The 23,098-nt window shown below is 44.2% G+C and overlaps 3 protein-coding genes across 3 annotated transcripts; 1 reads left to right on the forward strand and 2 right to left on the reverse strand.

The window, feature by feature from the left end:
* Nucleotides 1-680: 680 nt before the first annotated feature.
* On the reverse strand, nt 681-11,776 carry rab30 (RAB30, member RAS oncogene family). Its single transcript, XM_029654663.2, has 5 exons — nt 11,641-11,776; nt 9,116-9,214; nt 8,129-8,212; nt 4,991-5,174; nt 681-2,154 (listed from the first exon to the last, which is right to left on the reverse strand). The coding sequence occupies exons 2-5, from the start codon at nt 9,206-9,208 to the stop codon at nt 1,901-1,903; spliced, it is 615 nt and encodes a 204-aa protein (XP_029510523.1). The 5' UTR covers nt 9,209-9,214; nt 11,641-11,776; the 3' UTR covers nt 681-1,900.
* Nucleotides 11,777-14,349: 2,573 nt separating this feature from the next.
* ndufc2 (NADH:ubiquinone oxidoreductase subunit C2) lies at nt 14,350-17,263 on the forward strand. The gene is made up of 3 exons (XM_029654661.2): nt 14,350-14,594; nt 16,511-16,654; nt 17,064-17,263. The coding sequence occupies exons 1-3, from the start codon at nt 14,459-14,461 to the stop codon at nt 17,111-17,113; spliced, it is 330 nt and encodes a 109-aa protein (XP_029510521.1). The 5' UTR covers nt 14,350-14,458; the 3' UTR covers nt 17,114-17,263.
* A 515-nt stretch (nt 17,264-17,778) lies between these two features.
* thrsp (thyroid hormone responsive) lies at nt 17,779-18,493 on the reverse strand. The gene has a single exon (XM_029654664.2). The coding sequence runs from the start codon at nt 18,382-18,384 to the stop codon at nt 17,932-17,934; it is 453 nt and encodes a 150-aa protein (XP_029510524.1). The 5' UTR covers nt 18,385-18,493; the 3' UTR covers nt 17,779-17,931.
* Between the last annotated feature and the right edge of the window lie 4,605 nt (nt 18,494-23,098).

Consider the following 23,098-nt stretch of genomic DNA (forward strand, 5'->3'; position numbering starts at 1 on the left):
TATCTGAAATGAACATCATTCATGAACATTGGTACATTATCTGAAATGAACATCATTCATGAACATTGCTACATTATCTGAAATGAACATCATTCATGAACACTGGTCCATTATCTGAAATGAACACCCATCATTCATAAACACTGGTCCATTATCTGAAATGAACACCCATCATTCATGAACACTGGTCCATTATCTGAAATGAACACCCATCATTCATGAACACTGGTCCATTATCTGAAATGAACATCATTCATGAACACTGGTCCATTATCTGAAATGAACATCATTCATGAACACTGGTCCATTATCTGAAATGAACATCATTCATGAACACTGGTCCATTATCTGAAATGAACATCATTCATGAACACTGGTTCATTTCAGATAATGGACATCATTCATAAGACAAAAGCAGACAAAAACAATACTTCAGCATCGTCCCTATTGTCTATAATAGCGCACTACCTTTTGACCAGAGCCCATAGGGGCTCATAGGGCTGTGGTCAAAAGTAGAGAGCACAGACTACATGGAAGATAGCGTGGGATACACACACACACACACACACACACACACACACGACTGCTTTCTTTATCATGCAGCTCTGCATTGTATTCAGGCGTGTCAAACTACTACATACACCGTTTGACACTTGAGTAAATTGAGCCGAGAGACAAAATGACTTGTGCAATCAATTTTATAATAATGATAAGGTTTGAAATTAGTTAAACCCACACTGGGTGTTTGCTACTTGAAGGAATTTTAACTTTTACTATGAGCTCTCGGACATATAGTGTACTGATGAGGAATATACACAAAACCCTTATTGATCACTTCTGGTAAATTGGGTCTTTTCATTTCTTCCAATACTGTAAAAAAAAAAAATAAAACCAATCAATTACTCAATAACCAATAGGTCAACTGAGGAAGCCTAAATCGAAAAGGTATAGAAATTCTATATATCAATGTTGTGCATTGTATAGGTAGGCTACAATAAGCTAACTAACAAACAATTTAATGTAGCATGCGTCAATATTTTAAATGCATAAGTGTTTGAATTGTATTTTTTATATATATATATATATAAGTGGTTGGGTGGATTCCCATTCACACACATTTATCTATTCACTCTTATTCAGATCATTTGTAGTTGACAAATTAAAGAACTTGTATTGGGCTGTACATGTCCTGTTTGTGAGGAAATAATTGTGGTTCTTTTGAAAATCAGGTGCTGGTGGTAGCTCCTCCTGGATTTTTGTGTTTTTAATCTACCCACCAACTCACAGGACAGGAGGCACAACCCTTCCCCCCGTTGAATGAATGGTGTATGAATACATTTAACCTTCCACAGATTACTCTTTGGGGGGAAAAACAAAACGTAAAAAATCCCAATATATTACATCAGCTTGCAACAAGACCTATAGTGCAGTCTGTTCAATCCCGTTGCACCAGGGATATAAGGTTATGTACTGCCATCTAGTGGCAGCAACTTGTATCGCATCCTCTCAACATTTCTATTCCCACAGAGGGATAAAACAACAAGGTGATTGGACAGATCATACTGTTGAAGGTAACAATTTTTTTTTAAAAGGCCATGGGAGGGACTCTCAAAAGAGTGACTGACAAGTCTGGGACAAAACAGACCGAGGCATCCGGTCATCTCCATTCCACTGCGTTAGGTCTACGTCGTAGTGCACACAGCACAGCTACATGGCCAGAGTACAGTTCAGGGTGGTGTTCAATTGGCCTTCAACTTGGGAAGGAAAACGTCCCGAAAAACAGAGGGTAGGCGGAAGGTACTGAGCTAAATCTGTCCGATAAGAACCCCCCCCCCCCCCCTCGTTGGTGTTGTGCCCTTATGAACAGGAATGAACACGACCCAGCACTCTAGAATCGGACCTAGTTAGTGCTGCAGCAACCCAGGTAGCTGATGGTTTTCCCCTCTCCTGGCATAGCGTTGGCCGTGTCATTGTTGTCCAGCGTGTTCTGTTTGGCGTCGCGGATCAGCTCACAGGCCAGATCCAGAAAGAGCTTCTCCACGTTATCAGACTCCTTCGCGGAGGTCTCCAGATAAAGCATGCTCTGGGAGTTCGCAAACTCTTCAGCTCTCTGCCTCAAGACTTCCCTCTTCTCCGCTAGGTCGATCTTATTGCCTGGGGGGGAGGGGTGAAAGGAAAAAGAGAAGGTCGATCTTATTGCCTGGGAGGGGGTGAAAGGAAAAGAGAAGGTCGATCTTATTGCCTGGGGGAGGGGTGAAAGGAAAAAGAGAAGGTCGATCTTATTGCCTGGGAGGGGGGGGTGAAAGGAAAAAGAGAAGGTCGATCTTATTGCCTGGGGGGGTGAAAGGAAAAGAGAAGGTCGATGTTATTGCCTGGGGGAGGGGTGAAAGGAAGAAGAGAAGGTCGATCTTATTGCCTGGGAGGGGAGGGGGTGAAAGGAAAAAGAGAAAGTCGATCTTATTGCCTGGGAGGGAGGGGGTGAAAGGGAAAAGAGAAAGTCGATCTTATTGCCTGGGAGGGAGGGGGGTGAAAGGGAAAAGAGAAGGTCGATCTTATTGCCTGGGGGGGTGAAAAGGAAAAAGAGAAGGTCGATCTTATTGCCTGGGGGTGAAAGGAAAAAGAGAAGGTCGATGTTATTGCCTGGGAGGGGGAGGGGGTGAAAGGAAAAAGAGAAAGTCGATGTTATTGCCTGGGAGGGGGGGGGTGAAAGGAAAAAGAGAAGGTCGATCTTATTGCCTGGGAGGGAGGGGGGTGAAATGAAAAGGAGAAGGTCGAAATCATTGCCTGGGAGGGGGGGTGACTGTAAAAAGAATGACATTGCCTGGGATGAAAGGAAAGAATGGACATGTTCCCCTTATTGCCTGGGAGGGGTGAAAGGAAAAAGATTCTTAAGGTGTGATCTCTCATCCATGACCTGGGAGCATCAAGGAAAAAGAGAAACTTTAACCTTCATCCATGACCTGGGAGGGATCAACGGGGGACGTTAACCTCTCATCCATGACCTGAAATCAGAGAAGGTGACTTTAACCTCTCATCCGTGACCTGAAAATCAAAAGAGAAGGTCGACTTTAACCTGGGATCCGTGACCTGAAGCAAACGACACTGGTCGATCTTAACCTGGGGACCTGAAATCAAAAAGACACTGTGTTGATCTTCATCCATGCCTGGGAGGGGGACGTTAACCTCTCATCCATGACCTGAAGGAAAAAGAGAACTGTTGGATCTTGTTCACAAGTTCTTTCTTTGCAAAAATATTTTTAAAAAACAACGCCTGGGAGGGAGGGGAAAGCGTGAAATATTTAACCTTTAAAATTTAACTAGAGAAGAACAAATGTTTTATTTTACAATGTTAAACCCGGACGCCTGGGGGTGAAAGGGAAAAGAGAGGTCTATCTTATTGCCTGGGAGGGGGTGTGAAAGGAAAAAGAGATCACAGGTCGATCTCATTGCCTGGGGCCCTATGGGACTCCTGATCACAGCCGGTTAGAACAGCCTGGGGCCCTAAGGGACTCGATCTTAGCCTGGGAGGGGGGGGTGAAAGGAAAAAGAGAAGGTCTGATCTTGTCTCCTGATTGCCTGGGGCCCTATGGGACTCCTGAAAACAGAGAAGGTCGATCTTAGCCTGGGGGCCCTATGGGACTGAAATGAAAACAGAAGGGAAATATGGCCTGGGACTGTAAACTTCAATGACATTGAATGAAATACACTGGAAGAGAATGGACATGTTCCCCTTATTGAGCCTGGGGCCCTAGTGTCTACTGCTGATCACAGCGGTTGTGATACAACCTGGGGCCATGACCTGATCACAGCAAGATACAGCCTGGGGCCCTATAACTCTGATCCATGACCTGAAGCATCAACGACACTGTGTGTGACTTTAACCTCTCATCCATGACCTGAAGCATCAACGACACTGGGGCCCTCCATGACCTGGACTGTGTGATCACGTTAACCTCTGGGGCATCCATGACTCTGAAGCATCATACAGCCTGGGGCCCTATGGGACTCCTGACCACGGCCGGTTGGGATACAGCCTGGGGCCCTATGGGACTCCTGACCACGGCCGGTTGGGTACAGCCTGGGGGCCCTATGGGACTCCTGACCACGGCCGGTTGGCTACAGCCTGGGGGCCCTATGGGACTCCTGACCACGGCCGGTTGTGATACAGCCTGGGGGCCCTATGGGACTCCTGACCACGGCCGGTTGGCTACAGCCTGGGGCCCTATGGGACTCCTGACCACGGCCGGTTGTGATACAGCCTGGGGCCCTATGGGACTCCTGACCACGGCCGGTTGGCTACAGCCTGGGGGCCCTATGGGACTCCTGACCACGGCCGGTTGTGATAGAGCCTGGGGGCCCTATGGGACTCCTGATCACGGCCGGTTGTGATAGAGCCTGGGGGCCCTATGGGACTCCTGATCACGGCCGGTTGTGATAGAGCCTGGGGGCCCTATGGGACTCCTGATCACGGCCGGTTGTGATAGAGCCTGGGGGCCCTATAACAACATACATTTTTATAAATTTTCTATGAAGCTTTTCACTCTGATAAAATCCCTTCCCGAATTCTAAAGTGGAGGCATGGTAACCTAACCCTGTGGAACAATTGCATCTAATATTAGCTTCTTATCCATCGTCTGATAAAACTACAGAAATGAGTTACCGGTAAGTACGTCTTTAGGACATCTGACCCTACCCTGATATGGGCTTGACCTTTAAAGAAGCTTTTGTATGGGCTTGACCATTTAAAGATGCCATCTACTTTTAATACCAAATAACTTTTTGATTTCCTACGTTGAGCTAGTCCTTGGACTGATGACCATAGCTTTTGTGTGGGCTTGACCTTTAACCAGAGGGACATGGACATCAATGTGATGTAATGCAACGCACTGCTTTTGGTCCACAATGAGCTCTGGTCAAACACAGTGCACTTTCTAAGCAATAGGATGTCATTTACTACACACTTCACTACAGTATGTGAATGCTATCTCACCGACTAAAATAGTGACCACGGTGGTGTTGGCATACTGCTCAATCTCCCTCAGCCATTCTGGAAGGCACCGGAAGGAGTCCTCACACGTGATGTCATAGGTGAGGATGAGTGCGTTGGCACTCCGGTAGTAACTCTGGGTGATGGAACGGAAACGCTCCTGGCCTGCTGTGTCCCAGATCTGCAGCTGGATGAAAATATAAACAAAAAAAGTGTTCAAATCACATTATCACAGCTCTTTATCCAGAGCTCCTTAGTCCGGACAACCACATTATCACAGCTCTTTATCCAGAGCTCCTTAGTCCGGACAACCACATTATCACAGCTCTTTATCCAGAGCTCCTTAGTCCGGACAACCACATTATCACAGCTCTTTATCCAGAGCTCCTTAGTCCGGACAACCACATTATCACAGCTCTTTATCCAGAGCTCCTTAGTCCGGGCATTCATTCGTCTACCGTTAGATTCGGACAACCACATTATCACAGCTCTTTATCCAGAGCTCCTTAGTCCGGGCATTCATTCGTCTACCGTTAGATTCGGACAACCACATTATCACAGGCAACGCTGAGCTAAGGTTTGTTCTTTGATTCTCATGATGCGAGCCAAAATCTGGCGTTGAAAAGAATAATACGGTCGCACATTAAAACTAATGATAAAGCAGTTACAACGGATTTATAGAGCATTTATTAAGCCTTTATAGACACTACATAGATGCTTGATGCTTGAACCTTTTAGAGCAGGGATCGTCAACTAGATTCCTTTTAGAGCAGGGATCGTCAACTAGATTCCTTTTAGAGCAGGGATCGTCAACTAGATTCCTTTTAGAGCAGGGATCGTCAACTAGACTCCTTTTAGAGCAGGGATCGTCAACTAGATTCCTTTTAGAGCAGGGATCGTCAACTAGATTCCTTTTAGAGCAGGGATCGTCAACTAGATTCCTTTTAGAGCAGGGATCGTCAACTAGATTCCTTTTAGAGCAGGGATCGTCAACTAGAATCCTTTTAGAGCAGGGATCGTCAACTAGAATCCTTTTAGAGCAGGGATCGTCAACTAGATTCCTTTTAGAGCAGGGATCGTCAACTAGAATCCTTTTAGAGCAGGGATCGTCAACTAGAATCCTTTTAGAGCAGGGATCGTCAACTAGATTCCTTTTAGAGCAGGGATCGTCAACTAGATTCCTTTTAGAGCAGGGATCGTCAACTAGATTCCTTTACAGCAGGGATCGTCAACTAGATTCAGCCGCAGGCCGATTTCTTCTTGAGTGGATGGTCAGGGGGTCGTAACATAATTACAAATAATGTGTAGACTGCAAATTGACTGCAAGAAGCCCGAAACATATATAATATTTGACTAAAACATGATAATACATTTATATACCATCACACATACAGTGGGGCAAAAAAGTATTTAGCCAGCCACCAATTGTGCAAGTTCTCCCACTTAAAAAGATGAGAGGCCTGTAATTTTCATCATAGGTACACTTCAACTATGACAGACAAAATGAGGGGGAAAAAAATCCAGAAAATCACATTGTAGGATTTATAATGAATTTATTTGCAAATTATGGTGGAAAATAAGTATTTTGTCAATAACAAAAGTTTATCTCAATACTTTGTTATATACCCTTTGTTGGCAATGACAGAGGTCAAACGTTTTCTGTAAGTCTTCACAAGGTTTTCACACACGGTTGCTGGTATTTTGGCCCATTCCTCCATGCAGATCTCCTCTAGAGCAGTGATGTTTTGGGGCTGTTGCTGGGCAACACAGGCTTTCAACTCCCTCCAAAGATTTTCTATGGGGTTGAGATCTGGAGACTGGCTAGGCCACTCCAGGATCTTGAAATGCTGAAAGACACAGCCACGTTTCATCTTCAATGCTTTGCTGATGGAAGGAGGTTTTCACTCAAAATCTCATGATACATGGCCACATTCATTCTTTCCTTTACACGGATCAGTCGTCCTGGTCCCGTTGCAGAAAAACAGCCCCAATGCATGATGTTTCCACCCCCATGCTTCACAGTAGGTATGGTGTTCTTTGGATGCAACTCAGCATTCTTTGTCCTCCAAACACGACGAGTTGAGTTTTTACCAAAAAGTTATATTTTGGTTTCATCTGACCATATGACATTCTCCCAATCTTCTTCTGGATCATCCAAATGCTCTCTAGCAAACTTCAGACGGGCCTGGACATGTACTGACTTAAGCAGGGGGACACGTCTGGCACTGCAGGATTTGAGTCCCTGGCGGCGTAGTGTGTTACTGATGGTAGGCTTTGTTACTTTGGTCCCAACTCTCTGCAGGTCATTCACTAGGTTCCCACGTGTGGTTCTGGGATTTTCGTTCTTGTGATCATTTTGACCCCACGGGGTGAAGCCCCAGATCGAGGGAGATTATCAGTGGTCTTGTATGTCTTCCATTTCCTAATAATTGCTTCCACAGTTGATTTCTTCAAACCAAGCTGCTTACTTATTGCAGAATCAGTCTTCCCAGCCTGGTGCAGGTCTACAATTTTGTTTCTGGTGTCCGCTCTTTGGTCTTGGCCATAGTGGAGTTTGGAGTGTGACTGTTTGAGGTTGTGGACAGGTGTCTTTTGTACTGATAACAAGTTCAAACAGGTGCCATTGATACAGGTAACGAATGGAGGACAGAGGAGCCTCTTAAAGAAGAAGTTACAGGTCTGTGAGAGCCAGAAATCTTGCTTGTTTGTAGGTGACCAAATACTTATTTTCCACCATATAATTTGCAAATAAATTCATTAAAAATCCTACAATATGATTTTCTGGAGAAAAGAAAATCTAATTTTGTCTGTCATAGTTTAAGTGTACCTATGATGAAAATTACAGGCCTCTCATCTTTTTAAGTGGGAGAACTTGCACACTTGGTGGCTGACTAAATACTTTTTTGCCCCACTGTATCTCTCTATTCTGCATGAGTATACTTTGAAACAGTTTTCCAAAATGAAAATCACTTGGGAGCTGAGTTGCTGTTTTTTTGTTTGTGTTTTTTTTTTGTCTCAGACAACTTTGGGGAGGCCAAATAAAATCCCCCGCTTATCAAATTCGGCCCATGGGACGCCAGTTGGCCAACCCTGCTTTATAGAACTCTAAAGTAATTGTACATGAAGTGTGATTTGACAGACCTTTACTTTTTCCCCTTTGATCTCCACAGTCTTGATCATGAAGTCAACTCCTATGGTAGCCCCTTGTCCAGGGGGGAAAAGGCCCTGGGAAACGGACCGAAAAATTACAGAATTTAAAATAATATATTTTCGCAACTCACTGATGAGACTGATGTATGATTACGATACTAACCTGAGTGAAGTGTCGGACCAGGCAGGTTTGGTGTTTGATTACGATACTAACCTGAGTGAAGCGTCTGACCAGGCAGGGTTGGTGTATGATTACGATACTAACCTGAGTGAAGTGTCGGACCAGGCAGGTTTGGTGTTTGATTACGATACTAACGATACTAACCTGAGTGAAGCGTCTCACCAGGCAGGTTTGGTGTATGATTACGATACTAACCTGAGTGAACCATCTGACCAGGCAGGTTTGATGTATGATTACGATACTAACCTGAGTGAACCATCTGACCAGGCAGGTTTGATGTATGATTACAATACTAACCTGAGTGAACCATCTGACCAGGCAGGTTTGATGTATGATTACGATACTAACCTGAGTGAACCATCTGGCAGGTTTGATGTATGATTACGATACTAACCTGAGTGAACCGTCTGACCAGGCAGGTTTGGTGTATGATTACGATACTAACCTGAGTGAACCATCTGACCAGGCAGGTTTGATGTATGATTACGATACTAACCTGAGTGAACCGTCTGACCAGGCAGGTTTGATGTATGATTACGATACTAACCTGAGTGAAGTGTCGGACCAGGCAGGTTTGATGTATGATTACGATACTAACCTGAGTGAACCATCTGGCAGGTTTGATGTATGATTACGATACTAACCTGAGTGAACCGTCTGACCAGGCAGGTTTGGTGTATGATTACGATACTAACCTGAGTGAACCATCTGACCAGGCAGGTTTGATGTATGATTACGATACTAACCTGAGTGAACCGTCTGACCAGGCAGGTTTGATGTATGATTACGATACTAACCTGAGTGAAGCGTCTGACTAGGCAGGTTTTCCCAACACCAGCATTTCCTATTAGTACAATTTTGAACAGGTAGTCATAATCTTCCATGCTCATCCTAAACTGTTGATGAAAAGAGAGAAGGAAAGGGTGGGGGGAGAGAGAGAAAGAGAGAGAGAGGGTGGGGGAGAGAGAAAGGGTGGGGGGAGAGAGTGAGAAAGAGAGAGAAAGGGTGGGGTGAGAGAGTGAGAAAGAGAGAGAGAGAGTGAGAAAGAGAGAGAGAGGGTGGGGGAGAGAGTGAGAAAGAGAGAGAGAGAGAGTGAGAAAGAGAGAGAGAGAGTGAGAAAGAGAGAGAGAGGGTGGGGGGAGAGAGTGAGAAAGAGAGAGAGAGAGTGAGAAAGAGAGGGAGAGAGTGAGAAAGAGAGAGAGTGGGGGGAGAGAGTGAGAAAGAGAGAGAGATAAAGGGTGGGGGAGAGAGTGAGAGAAAGGGTGGGGGAGAGAGAAAGAGAGTGAGAAAGAGAGAGAGAGAGAGTGAGAAAGAGAGAGAGAGATAAAGGGTGGGGGAGAGAGAGAGAGAGAGATAAAGGGTGGGGGGAGAGAGAGAGAGAGAAAGGGTGGGGGAGAGAGTGAGAAAGAGAGAGAGAAAGGGTGGGGGGAGAGAGTGAGAAAGGGAGAAAGAGAAAGGGTGGGGGGAGAGAGTGAGAGAGAGAGCGAGAGAAAGAGAAATCAATGGATTGAATAACAGAATATTCTAGGTCATTCTGCAGAGGTAAACAACAACGTGCCCTAATACAAATACTGACCTTGCATAAAAATTATTCTTTATAAACCTCCTGTTTGGCTACACTGCGTCTTCCTACCGTTTCCTTGAGCATAGTTTAGATAACGGCACCGATATTTTGCATAGCATAAGTGCACAATACAGAATTTAAGTAAAAGGTCTATTCCCAAAAGGAGGTGTTGAGCAGTTCTGCATTTCATCAACAGCGGCAATCGCTGCTCTTGAAGCTTTTGAGGTTCTACAAGTGAAAGAAAACAACTGTTGACATTTAACCAGCATCTGACAGTAAGTGTTTAGTTCTAAATGCTGCCTTTTATGCATCACATCAAAAGAGCCATTGTGTTTCCCTGAAGCACATTCAGTGTTTTTCCTCTTGAAGGATCCAAGATGTTGCTATGGCAGGGCCTAGTGTGCATGTGTCTTTATGGACTGGTTGCCAGGGGCTAATGGTGTGATGTTGGGAAGACTGCAAGGAGAAGTCCACACACAGAGAGCGAGGGAGGGAGAGAGAGAGAGAGAGAGAGAGGGAGGGAGGGAAAGAGAGAGAGAGAGGGAGGGAAAGAGAGAGAGAGAGGGAGGGAAAGAGAGAGAGAGAGGGAGGGAAAGAGAGAGAGAGAGAGAGGGAAAGAGAGAGAGAGAGAGAGGGAGGGAAAGAGTGAGAGAGGGAGGGAAAGAGAGAGAGAGGGAGGGAAAGAGAGAGAGAGGGAGGGAAAGAGAGAGAGGGAGGGAAAGAGAGAGAGGGAGGGAAAGAGAGAGAGGGAGGGAAAGAGAGAGAGGGAGGGAAAGAGAGAGAGGGAGGGAAAGAGAGAGAGGGAGGGAAAGAGAGAGAGAGGGAGAACGAGAGAGAGAGAGAACAATCCAAGCCAACAACCCCTTTAGCTAGCCACTAGTTACTATCAAATTACAGCCTCGTAACATATGCATTGGAAATAGTACGCTATATTTGATCCTAATACTGTAATAGCTAGCTATGTTTTAAATATCATACAGTGGTTTCTGCTTTGAAGTAGGCCTATCATGTGTCAAACCTGGAAAGGAAAAGAGAAATGACATGATGCAGCTAGATTTAAGTGATGGCCTAGTTACTTTCACGGGTTTCAAATGCAATCTCTCGCTAACGTTATTAGCAAGTTACTGATACCAAACAAAATGTATTGACCGTCCATAACCGAAAGAGCCCTGGCTAAGGCCCCCCCATTCACAATTACATGAACAAAACATGTCCTATTACCATTGTTCTAGTCTACCTGTCTATAACATTTATATATTATTAACATTTGATTACAACAACACAAAATAACAATTCAATCCGTATCCGGGGGAAAAAACAAAGGCTAACGGCTTATTATTTCTCTCAGAATAACAAGACTATAATATTTTTCCAGGGAGGGTATGCATCCGTGGCTAAAGCTGCAGCATATGTTAACTGGCTGGGTGCATTGATTTAGCTACCTAGCTAGCTGGTCAGCAACCTCTCTTGTTAATAACTTATTAACATATCGCTCACCTAAACTGGGGGGGGTGCATCTTTTGTAGTTGTTATCTAGTAGCTACAAACTAAGATCTGATCTATATAAAAATAATTTAAAAAAGCAAACAAGCTAATTACATAGCATGCGATGGTTTCCCCTCCCAGAAAACAGCTAACGTACGTCAGCTAGCCTTTTAGCTAGGTACCTATAGCTAGTTCAGTCGCTAGCAAAGATGCTTAATATGCCAATTGGTTAGCTAAATAATCGTGACATTTTAAAATACTAACTACACTTACCACAAACGTGGGGATATTCCCCCGCCTTTCAAAGTATTTCGATATGCATTCAGTCTGCTTAGCAAAATCTGCAACAGGGCTTTTTCACCAACAGTGTTTGTTCCCTCAGCCTCAGCAACAGCAGTGGGGTTTTCAGTAGTTACCACAGCCACAAATTCAAAATGGGTAATTATCCTAAAACATGTGCTTCATTTAAGGTTAGGGTTAAGCATAAGGTTATCATGGTGGTTAAGGTTAGATTTAAAAATCACCATTTAGGAAGACATTTTTTTAATTATTTTTTTATATTGCATGAACTGTAGTCTCTCTTGGCTACTATGGTATGGTATGCACTGTTTATTGCCTATATGTTTCCTGACCAGCCATTGAATTAATACACAAAGTACAGGAGGGATATGATGATGATGATGTAGTAGGGAGTCATCAACCAGGGTAACTACATTATTACAGAATGACCACTGCTGTTCATTGATTATTTATTGTCATTCGTATCTATCGATTTATCCTGCTACTGGTCACTATTACTCCCCCACACTCACCACACATACCCTCCTACTGTTTATTATCTATCCTGTTGCCTAGTGAATTTACCCCTACCTCTATGTACATATCTACTTCAATGACATTTACATTTTTAGTCATTTAGAAAACACTGTTATCCAGAGCGACTTACAGTTGGTGCATTCATCTTAAGATAGCTACAGTAGGTGAGACAACCACATATCACAGGCAAAGTAATTACATTTTTACTTAATAAAGTAGCTATCAGCAAGGTCTGAGCTATTAAAGTCAAGTGTAAATGTTAGTTCACGAGGTGGGGGGGGTGGGGGTGGGGGGGGGTACTGTGGGATTATTTAAGATACTCCTTGAAGAGGTAGGGGTTTCAGATGTTTTCGAAAGATGGGCTAGGACTCTGCCGTCCTAGCTTCAGGGGGAGGCTGGTTCCACCATGGAGGTACCAGGACAGAGAAGAGCTTGGACTGGGCTGAGCGAGAGCAGATGACAAGCGCCACTTCCTGTATGAGGAAGGGTCGTACTCTACAGATGGTGTAGAGCATGAACCTGACAAGCGCCACTTCCTGTATGAGGAAGGTTCGTACTCTACAGATGTTGTAGAGCATGAACCTTCAGGAGCGAGTCACTGCTTTGATGTTTATAGAGGACAACAGGGTGTTGACCGGGGTCACGTCAAGGTTCTTTGCACAACCGGGATGGATATGTCTTGGAGCGGCGCAGGCCTTCCCTGGGAGGAAGAGCAGCTCTGCCTTGTCGAGGTTGATCTTGAGGTGGTGGGCCGACATCCCATCAGAGATATCTGCCAGGCATGCAGAGACGTGTGTCGCCACCTAGGTGTCAGAAGGGGGAAGGAGAAAAGTACAGTGCATTCAGAAATTATTCAGACCACTTCACTTTTCCCACATTTTTTACTTGACAGCCTCCTCGTCTGCCACCTCCATGCTTCACCGTAGGGATGTTGCCACCACCATGCTTCACTGTAGGGATGCTGCCACCTCCATGCTTCACTGTAGGGATGATGCCAGGTTTCCTCAAGACGTGACGCTTGGCATTCAGGCCAAAGAGTTCAATCTTGGTTTCATCGGACCAGGGAATCTTGTTTCTCATGGTCTGAGAGTCCTTTAGGTGCCTTTTGGAAAACTCCAAGCGGGCTGTCAGGTGCCTTTTACTTAGGAGTGGCTTCCGTCTGGCCACTCTACCTTGAAGGCCTGATTGGTGGAGTACTGCAGAGATGGTTGTCCTTCTGGAAGGTTTTCCCATCTCCACAGAGGAACTCTGGAGCTCTGTCAGAGTGACTACTGGGTTTTTGGTAACCTCCCTGACCAAGGCCCTTCACCCCAGATTGCTCAGTTTGGCCGGGCGGCCAGCTCTAGGAAGAGTTTTGGTGGTGCCAAACTTCTTCCATTTAAGAATGAGTCCACTGTGCATTTGGGGACCTTCAATGCTGCAGACATTTTTGGTACCCTTCCCCAGATCTGTGCCTTGACACAATCCTGTCTCCCCACTCTACAAACAATTTCTTCGACCTTGTGGCTTGGTTTTTGCTCTGACGTACACTGTCAACTGTGGGACCTTATATAGACAGGTGACAGCCTTTCCAAATCATGTCCAATCAATTGAATTTACCACAAGTGGACTCCAATCAAGTTGTAGAAACATCTCAAGGATGATCAATGGGAATAGGATGCACCACTTTCGAGTCTCATAGCAAAGGGTCTGAATACTTATGTAAATAAGGTAATTCAGTTTTTTATTGAATCAATTATAGAATACGGCAGTAACGTAACAAAATGTGAAAATAGGGAAGGGGTCTGAATTACTTTCTGGATGCACTGTATCTACCTCAGTGCTCCAAAAACATGCTTTTTATTGCGAAATATTCCCAACCATCAACTAGATCAAGTTTTATTTGTCACATGCACAAGTACAAATGTTTAACTTGCAAGAGCTACCCAACAGTGCAGTCCTATAAGAAATAGGACAGGAAGCTATATACAGTGTCAGGGCCAATGTAGTCAACTTTAGAGATTTGGGGCAACATTATTGAATTAATAAAAAGTGTTTTTATTTGATGAAAATAAACCATGCAAATATGGTTGACTATAATACAAGGAATATTGTGAACTGAAAAAGAGAAGAATCAGATTTTTGGGGCGGAACCAGCTATTTTGGTTCCTTGACGGAGTGGTTTCACGGTTACACTGAACGGCTAAATAATATGCCCTTGGTTTCCTCTGTGAGGTGAAGCGCCAGCAGGCTAGTCAATTTATAATAATTGTTTGAATCAGTGTATTTTCCCGACATGGGGCTCCCAGATGAGGCGAAGGCCCTTCCACCTCCAGGAATAATCAACCGAAACTCGGTCTGGCTCGGTGTTATCGGCTGGTGCTCTGCGATGCTGCAGAATGCCCTCAACCGCAGGCCGCCCATGAAATCAGGTAGAGTCGGCTAGCACACTTTAGCATGAGTCGGCTAGCACACTTTAAGCACTAGCCGCTCAACAAGATCACCGTAACTAGCTGTTAGCTAGCTAATTGGATCTCAACCCAGAGCCAAGTCAAAACATTTTAATGTCATAGGCTATATAATAGCTAGTTGTTTTAATTATCAAACAAATGTAACGATTTAACGTTAAGTTAGTTAGCTGGCTACAAACACCATACTGTAACTGGTAGTTAGCTTGACAGCTGGCTACAAACACCAGAACACTGCTTGCCAACTTCTATTCTTAACAACAAAAAAATCACTGTCTTCTGTAAATTAATGTTCAAGAAGGTAACGTTACATTATAATACACTGCAGTATGGAACATATATTTTCTAGTCTGCAATAATAACTGGGATCGATTGCTCTATGAAATGTGTCCATTTTCAGTTGACTGACAGCATATCAGTCATGTGGTTTGGTATAATTTGTTGAAGGTTCCAACATGAATCTGTTTTTCAAAACCTTCACGTAAATAAGAAGGTTACCAACAAACAACACATAAAAAGTTGTATAGTGGCAGAATAAGATACCGGGTAGGGAGTGGTCTATTTTTACAAATGTTTCACTCCCCGTGTTTATCCCTGAAAAATGTCCTCATTCTGGTAGCCTATCGACAAAAACATTTAAGGAAAAGTTACATGGTGAGTTGCTACACTGTTCTGCAGCTAGTTAGCTTGGCGAATTGATCATGTTATTTTGTATGTGTTGTTTCTTGACAACCGTTACCAAGTTTTTGGAACAGATTCCTGTTGGAACGTTCCACAAATTATACCCACCCTCAGTCATGTCAGGATGTCTCATAGCGTCGATGCAACCATCTACACACATTTAAAATAGATTTTAAATAGAACATTACAAATTAAAAATAGGCTTTATAGGTATTTTAATAATATAGAAATGACACTTTACCAGGCTGAACAAGGCTAACACTAGCTACAGATTGTAACACCAGAATGGGATTTAACCCCCCCAAATTGATATCTATTATATTGGAAGTTACAGGTCTGCCAAATAAAAATTAAAAAACATCAGGGATTTTTTTTTTTTCAACCATCCAGGTGTTGGCAATACCATCTACGTTCTCAATTTGTGGGAACTGCAGTCTCATAAAATGACTGTGTACAGTTGCAGGAGGTCCAGTTTGAATTTAGAACAATCTCTGTTATTAAAATGTTTTTTTTTTGCTCCGTGAATTAATCCAACAATGTGTACGCTGCCTTCTTGTCTATTTAAAATACCTTCCCAAGTTCTCTCACGTCACCCCGCTCCTCCGCTCTCTCCACTGGCTTCCAGTTGAAGCTCGCATCCGCTACAAGACCATGGTGCTTGCCTACGGAGCTGTGAGGGGAACGGCACCTCAGTACCTCCAGGCTCTGATCAGGCCCTACACCCAAACAAGGGCACTGCGTTCATCCACCTCTGGCCTGCTCGCCTCCCTACCACTGAGGAAGTACAGTTCCCGCTCAGCCCAGTCAAAACTGTTCGATGCTCTGGCCCCCCAATGGTGGAACAAACTCCCTCACGACGCCAGGACAGCGGAGTCAATCTCCACCTTCCGGAGACACCTGAAACCCCACCTCTTTAAGGAATACCTAGGATAGGATAAAGTAATCCTTCTCCCCTCCCCCCCCTTAAAAGACCTAGATGCACTATTGTAAAGTGGCTGTTCCACTGGATGTCATAAGGTGAAAGCACCAATTTGTAAGTCGCTCTGGATAAGAGCGTCTGCTAAATGACTTAAATGTAAATGTTCTTGTCTATTTAAAATATTCTCTCATTGATCGAGACCGGTGAGTGTCATCATGATATGCGACAGGTGGACCCACCTGTATCGATCAACCCACCTGTATTTCTCATTGTCTTTCAGGTGTTCACCGGCAAGCCTTGCTGGCATCCATTGGTTGGTTCATTGGTTACCATGTCACCAAACACGAGAACTACACATACGCTAGATTGGACCGAGACATGAACGAATACGTACGACTCCACCCAGAGAACTTTTCAGACAAAGGTAAATGGATTGGACTGATGTCCACATAGAAAGACACGAATGCCTCTGTGTTCAAGACAAGTCAATCACGAGGCTAGATTCTAGCAACAACACCCTCATAGCTTCATAATGTTCTCATGGACCATCAGAACAATGACACAGGCCTGTTTCTTCTAGTCACCAACCAGGCTCTAGCTCTGGCTGTGACCCCAAAGAAATACCATCCTGCACCAAATGTTACGTCATTGGCACATTTTGGATGTTATTGATTTCTTACATTTTCTATGGCATTGACATACACAGAGCAATCAACCCAGCTTGTTTCACAAAACTCTGGCAACTAACTGATATGTACATATGTCAGTCATTTTTATTCAATATTTAATCAAGTGTTTGTTTTTTTGTGGTGTGTGTGTGTTAATCTCCACAGAGAAGAAGACATTTGCTGAGATTGTGGAGCCTTTTCACCCAATTCGCTGAGTGTAGGAGGCTGGCTGAAGGAGAAGAGAGAACACTTTACCATCTGTCTCTGTAGTCCCTGGTTGGTGTTATTGCAATCACCCATTTATATTATGTAAAACCCTAAAGAGTCTTGTATATAATAAAACAAAATCCTACTCAAATAATGTATTCTTGTTTACACAGAATATCATTCCTCTCCAATAAAGTGTTGTCATTATGTTTTAGATAATAGGTCGTATGATCGCCTGCTGTTCATGGATAGAGAATAGCATTATGTACTTATTCAATGTGACAGTTACCTTGGACGCCCAGGCTTTGATCACCAAGTCGAGCTGAAAGCTTGTGACAGGTTGCAGGCCTGGGCAATTCCAGTCCTCTGGGGAGGGGAGGGGGGGGGGGGGGTCTGATTGGTATGTCACTCCCCATCCCCAGTAAACACGTACCTGATTTAAACTAATTGCATCTTTAACTGAAGATCATGAGGACACAATTCTGAGCTGTTTACAATTCACACATAATTAAATGTCAGAATCATTATCTGCTATGTTAGTCTTGATGAATGTATAATGGGGAAGTACATCAGCTAACAAACATATCCTGTAGCTGCTCTATGTTATTTTATTTTACTCCAATCACTAAAGTGTCTTGGACATTTAAAAACAAAAACAACAGACATGCAGAAGTCAGTTTCGACAAAAGCACCTTTTATTCAATTTTACACACGACTCGGTGTTATTGACAGTATATGTAAACAGCTTGACAGTTGTAAATCTTGTGTTCAAGCCCCAAAATGTATTGCTTGTTTTGTCGATGGGGTTAACCTGAGTCTTCTTATTCTAATTCATTATTCTGATCATGTCCATGTACTTGGTTGTGACGCCTTGGGACTTCTTGGTGAGGTTTCCCATGACAGAGAAAAGCCCCCTGAGGTGGAAGTGGAACACAGCCTCTGGGTCAGCCTCCAGCGTGGGTTCCAGGGTCTTATTCTGGGCCAGGTAGGTCTGGTTCTTGGCCTTGCGGTCGTCCAGCGTGACCAGACCACTCTCCACTGTGTTCCTGACAGCCTTCAGCATCAGGTAGTGGTCATACAGGTCTTTACGGGAGCTTCCGGCTGCAGAGTGACAGTCCTGGAAACAGTCGTCGTCAGTGTCGGAGTCTGACTCCACATCTCGGAGGAGGCTGGGGAGGAGGACCGTCTGTTCCATGTTGTGAACTGCAGCGCTGTAGCGCCTCAGAGCCAGGAGCAGGCAACCCCGGTTCAGCTTGGTGTTGGTCTCGGCAGACTGCATGGCAGAGGTTCCAGGTGGATGGATGGTCCTGGTAAAGATGGCTTTTTCCTGGGCTGTTGGTGATAAGGTGGTGGGGATGGGGCTGGAAGCCTGAATGCAGTGCAAGGAGCTGAGGGGGAGTATTGGGGCTTTATAGGCTACGATAAGCCTACCTGAGGTGAGGTGGGCCGGGCTGGTCGACTGTAGTTATGCAATAGGATGGGGTGATCCTTTGAGGGACATTGTGGCTGTAATGTTGAACTGAGGACAATAGGTCAACTGTAGTTATGCAATAGGATGGGTTAATCCTTTGAGGGACATTGTGACTGTAATGTTGAACCATGGCCAATAAGTCATTGTTTACTTTTCACAAGCTTTATTTTAGGGCTGACCCCATTTAGTTGTCTGGTCGATGGGCTGTTAGTCGACAGACCTTTTAATTGAGCATTGGTAAAAATATATTTTTAAATGTTATGGTACACAAGACACCTGTCTGAGTGGACTAATCCATTGTAGAGTTCTGTCAGAGTGGACTAATCCATTGTAGAGTTCTGTCTCCGTGGACTAATCCATTGTAGAGGCCTGTGTGAGTGGACTTATCCATTGTAGAGTTCTGTCAGAGTGGACTAATCCATTGTAGAGTTCTGTCTCCGTGGACTAATCCATTGTAGAGGCCTGTGTGAGTGGACTAATCCATTGTAGAGGCCTGTCTCAGTGGACTAATCCATTGTAGAGGCCTGTCTCCGTGGACTAATCCATTGTAGAGGCCTGTCTCCGTGGACTAATCCATTGTAGAGGCCTGTCAGAATGGGCTAATCCATTATAGAGGCCTGTCAGAGTGGACTAATCCATAGGCGACATAATATCAGAATCTGAAGTCAGCAGCAGGGTGAGATGGCTGGCTCAGAACAGGTTTTTGTTTCTTCTTCTGGTTAGGCTATATTGATCTCTGGCCCCTTCTTTAGTAATTTGTGAGCCTTAATTTTTAATGGCAGTGCTTAAAGCATCAGACAAGCTCAGTAGCCTACTTGTAGTTGATTTTATTCAAACATAGTGTGTCTATATATGGAAAAGTATACGTTTTAAAAAATGTAGACCAATTTTGGCCAGGAAAAGATGACTCTTGGTCGACCAATATATCATTTATTTTTTGGTCGGGGACAGCCCTACTTTCTTTTCCTTGGCAGTGGTCCATGGACGGTGCAACACGTTGACCGCGTGTGATGAAGAAATCTTTTTGCCCATTGCGGCATCGGTTATCTCAAGTGCGGTCATGTGTGCATAACATCACCTTTGTATTCCTTCGTTGAGGCTGTGGTTAAAACCATGTGATGTCTCAAATCGGCTCATATGCTCTGGTCGTTATTTTGACTTTTAATTTGTCATCCAACAGATATAGATTACTTTCTTTTTTGTTTACATAGTTTATGAAAAAAATATTTAAAGGATTTAAGTGGTGAAAATGTTTCCTGTAAACATATAGTCAAGTGTATCGTACGACCTCCAAAAATTACAGTTTGATAAGAATGTGATATCAGTATTGCTTTATTCAACACATTTCATACCGAGACCACCTTTTGTTTGGATGGTCAGGGTGCTACCATACAGATGTACTCAGTCCTTATCAGGTTAGCTGTCTCAGCACAAAATCCTAAAATTAGAAAAGTGATAGAGTAGTACACTACATGACCAAGGAACAGGAAGTACACGACATGGTGCCTAGTCACCATACCTCTATACTTACACTACAAAAGTATGTGGACACCTGCTTGTACAACATCTCATTCCAAAATCATGGGCATTAATATGGAGTTGGTCCCCCCCTTTGCTGCTATAACAGCCTCCACTCTTCTGGGAAGGCTTTCCACTAGATGTTGGAACATTGCTGCTATAACAGCCTCCTCTCTTCTGGGAAGGCTTTCCACTAGATGTTGGAACATTGCTGCTATAACAGCCTCCACTCTTCTGGGAAGGCTTCCCACTAGAGGAGGACTAGAGAGAGCTGTGGTGACTGAACATTCCTGCAGGGACTTGCTTCCATTCGCTGCAAGAGCCTTAGTGAGGTCAGACACTGATGTTTGGTCGATTAGGCCTGGCTCGCAGTCAGCATTCCAATTCAATCCAAAGGTATTCATGCTGAAACATGCTGAAACTGGAAAGGGCCTGCCCCAAATGGTTTCTACACAATAGGAAGCACAGAATTGTCTAGAATGTATGCTGTAGCATTAAGATTTCCCTTCACTGGAACTGAGGCCTAGCGCGAACCAATGAAAAACAGCTCCAGACCATTATTCCTCCTCCACCAAACTTTACAGTTGGCACTAGGTAGCGTTCTCCTGGCATCCGCCAAACCATATTCGTCCATCAGACTGCCAATGACGGCAAGCTTTACACCAATCCAGCCGACATTTAGCATTTAGCAGATCTTAGGCTTGTGTGCGTCTGTTCGGCCAAGGAAACCTATTTCATGAAGCTCCCGACGAACAGTTATTGTGCTGACGTTGCTTCCAGAGGCAGTTTGGAACTCGGCAGTGCTGCAATCGAGGACTGAGGATTTTTACACTCTACGCGCTTCATCATTCGGCGGTCCCGTTCTGTGAGCTTGTGTGGCCTACCACTTCGTGGCTGAGCCGTTGTTGCTCCTAGATATTTCACACTTCACAATAACAGCACTTACAGTTGACCCGGGGCAGCTCTAGCAGGGCAGAAATTTGACAAACTGACTTGTTGGAAAGGTGGCATCCTATGACGGTGCCACGTTAAAAGTCACTGAGCTCTACAGTACGGGGCCATTCTACTGCCAGTGTTTGTCTATGGAGATTGCATGACTGTGTGTTCAATCTTATACACCTGTCAGCAACGGGTGTGACTGAAATAGCAGAATCGACTAATGTGAAGGGGAATCCACGAACACTTTTGGCCACGTAGTTTATGTATTCTAATATAAATATGTGCTTTAGGAGGAAAACGTCCATCATACGTTGAGCAAGGAAGTTAACCAACAACAACTGCTCCCAGACACCGATGACGTGGATGTCCATTAAGGCAGCACCCCGCACCTCTCTGATTCAGAAGGGTTGGGTTAAATACGGAAGACACATTTCAGTTGAATGCATTCAGTTGTACTAGGGAACCCCCTTCCTAGGGCTGTTGCTGTGACCATATTACCGCCACACCGGCAGTCACAATTCATGGTCAAATTCCACTTTACCGTTTAGTCACCATAATTAGACATCTCCAAGCTCTGATGCTGCTGATGGTCGATTCGTAGCTTAGCAAACTTGCTAACTGCCTGCTACTCAGCACTCTATTGTCCCTCTAATCACTCTGACATCAATGCAAATGTTATCGATAATCCAATCAAACACTTCATGAGAGCCCATGTTGTTTGTGTTTTGTTGTGCAACATTTCTATAGGCTATGCAATTGCGTGAGAAAACAGAGTGATGGCCTCTAATAAAAAGAGGAGAATCCCATCCGCTTTCTATAGGCTAGGCCTACTATATATATTTCTCAACTTTCCTAATATTAAGCACATTTCTTATCTTTACAACAGGAGTATAGCCTACCTGGCCTACATGAAAATGAACCATGGGAAAGCGTCATCCATTTGGGGCGGCAGGTAGCCTAATGGTTAGAGTGTAGAGGTGGCAGGTAGCCTAGTGGTTAGAGTGTAGAGGCGGCAGGGTAGCCTAGTGGTTAGAGTGTAGAGGTGGCAGGGTAGCCTAGTGGTTAGAGTGTAGAGGTGGCAGGGTAGCCTAGTGGTTAGAGCTTTGGACTAGTTGCAAGTTCAAATCCCCAAGCTGACAAGGTAAAAAAGCTGTCGTTCTGCCCCTGAACAAGGCAGCTTTGAGTAAAGCCAGAGTGTCTATGTATGCGGATGACTCAACACTATACATGTCAGCTACTACAGTGACTGAAATGACTGCAACACTCAACAAAGAGCTTTAGTTAGTTTCATAATGGGTGGCAAGGAATAAGTTAGCCCTAAATATGTCCAAAACTGAAAGCATTGTATTTGGGACAAAACATTCACCCTAAACCTCAACTAAATCTTGCAATGAATAATGTGGAAATTGAGGTGACTAAACTGATTGTAAACTGTCATATTGATACAGCAGTAGCTAAGATGGGGAGAAGTCTGTCCATAATAAAGCGATGCTCTGCCTTCTTAACAGCACTATCAACAAGGCAGGTCCTACAGGCCCTAGTTTCTACCTTCTTAACAGCACTATCAACAAGGCAGGTCCTACAGGCCCTAGTTTCTACCTTCTTAACAACAATATCAACAAGGCAGGTCCTACAGGCCCTAGTTTCTACCTTCTTAACAGAACTATAAACAAGGCAGGTCCTACAGGCCCAAGTTTCTACCTTCTTAACAACACTATCAACAAGGCAGGCCCTAGTTTCTACCTTATTAACAGAACTATAAACAAGGCAGGTCCTACAGGCCCAAGTTTCTACCTTCTTAACAACACTATCAACAAGGCAGGTCCTACAGGCCCTAGTTTCTACCTTCTTAACAACACTATCAACAAGGCAGGTCCTACAGGCCCTAGTTTCTACCTTCTTAACAGCACTATCAACAAGGCAGGTCCTACAGGCCCTAGTTTCTACCTTCTTAACAACAATATCAACAAGGCAGGTCCTACAGGCCCTAGTTTCTACCTTCTTAACAGCACTATCAACAAGGCAGGTCCTACAGGCCCTAGTTCCTACCTTCTTAACAACACTA

The sequence above is a fragment of the Oncorhynchus nerka genome, linkage group LG11 (genome assembly GCF_034236695.1).
Source record: "Oncorhynchus nerka isolate Pitt River linkage group LG11, Oner_Uvic_2.0, whole genome shotgun sequence".
Taxonomy (NCBI): domain Eukaryota; kingdom Metazoa; phylum Chordata; class Actinopteri; order Salmoniformes; family Salmonidae; genus Oncorhynchus; species Oncorhynchus nerka.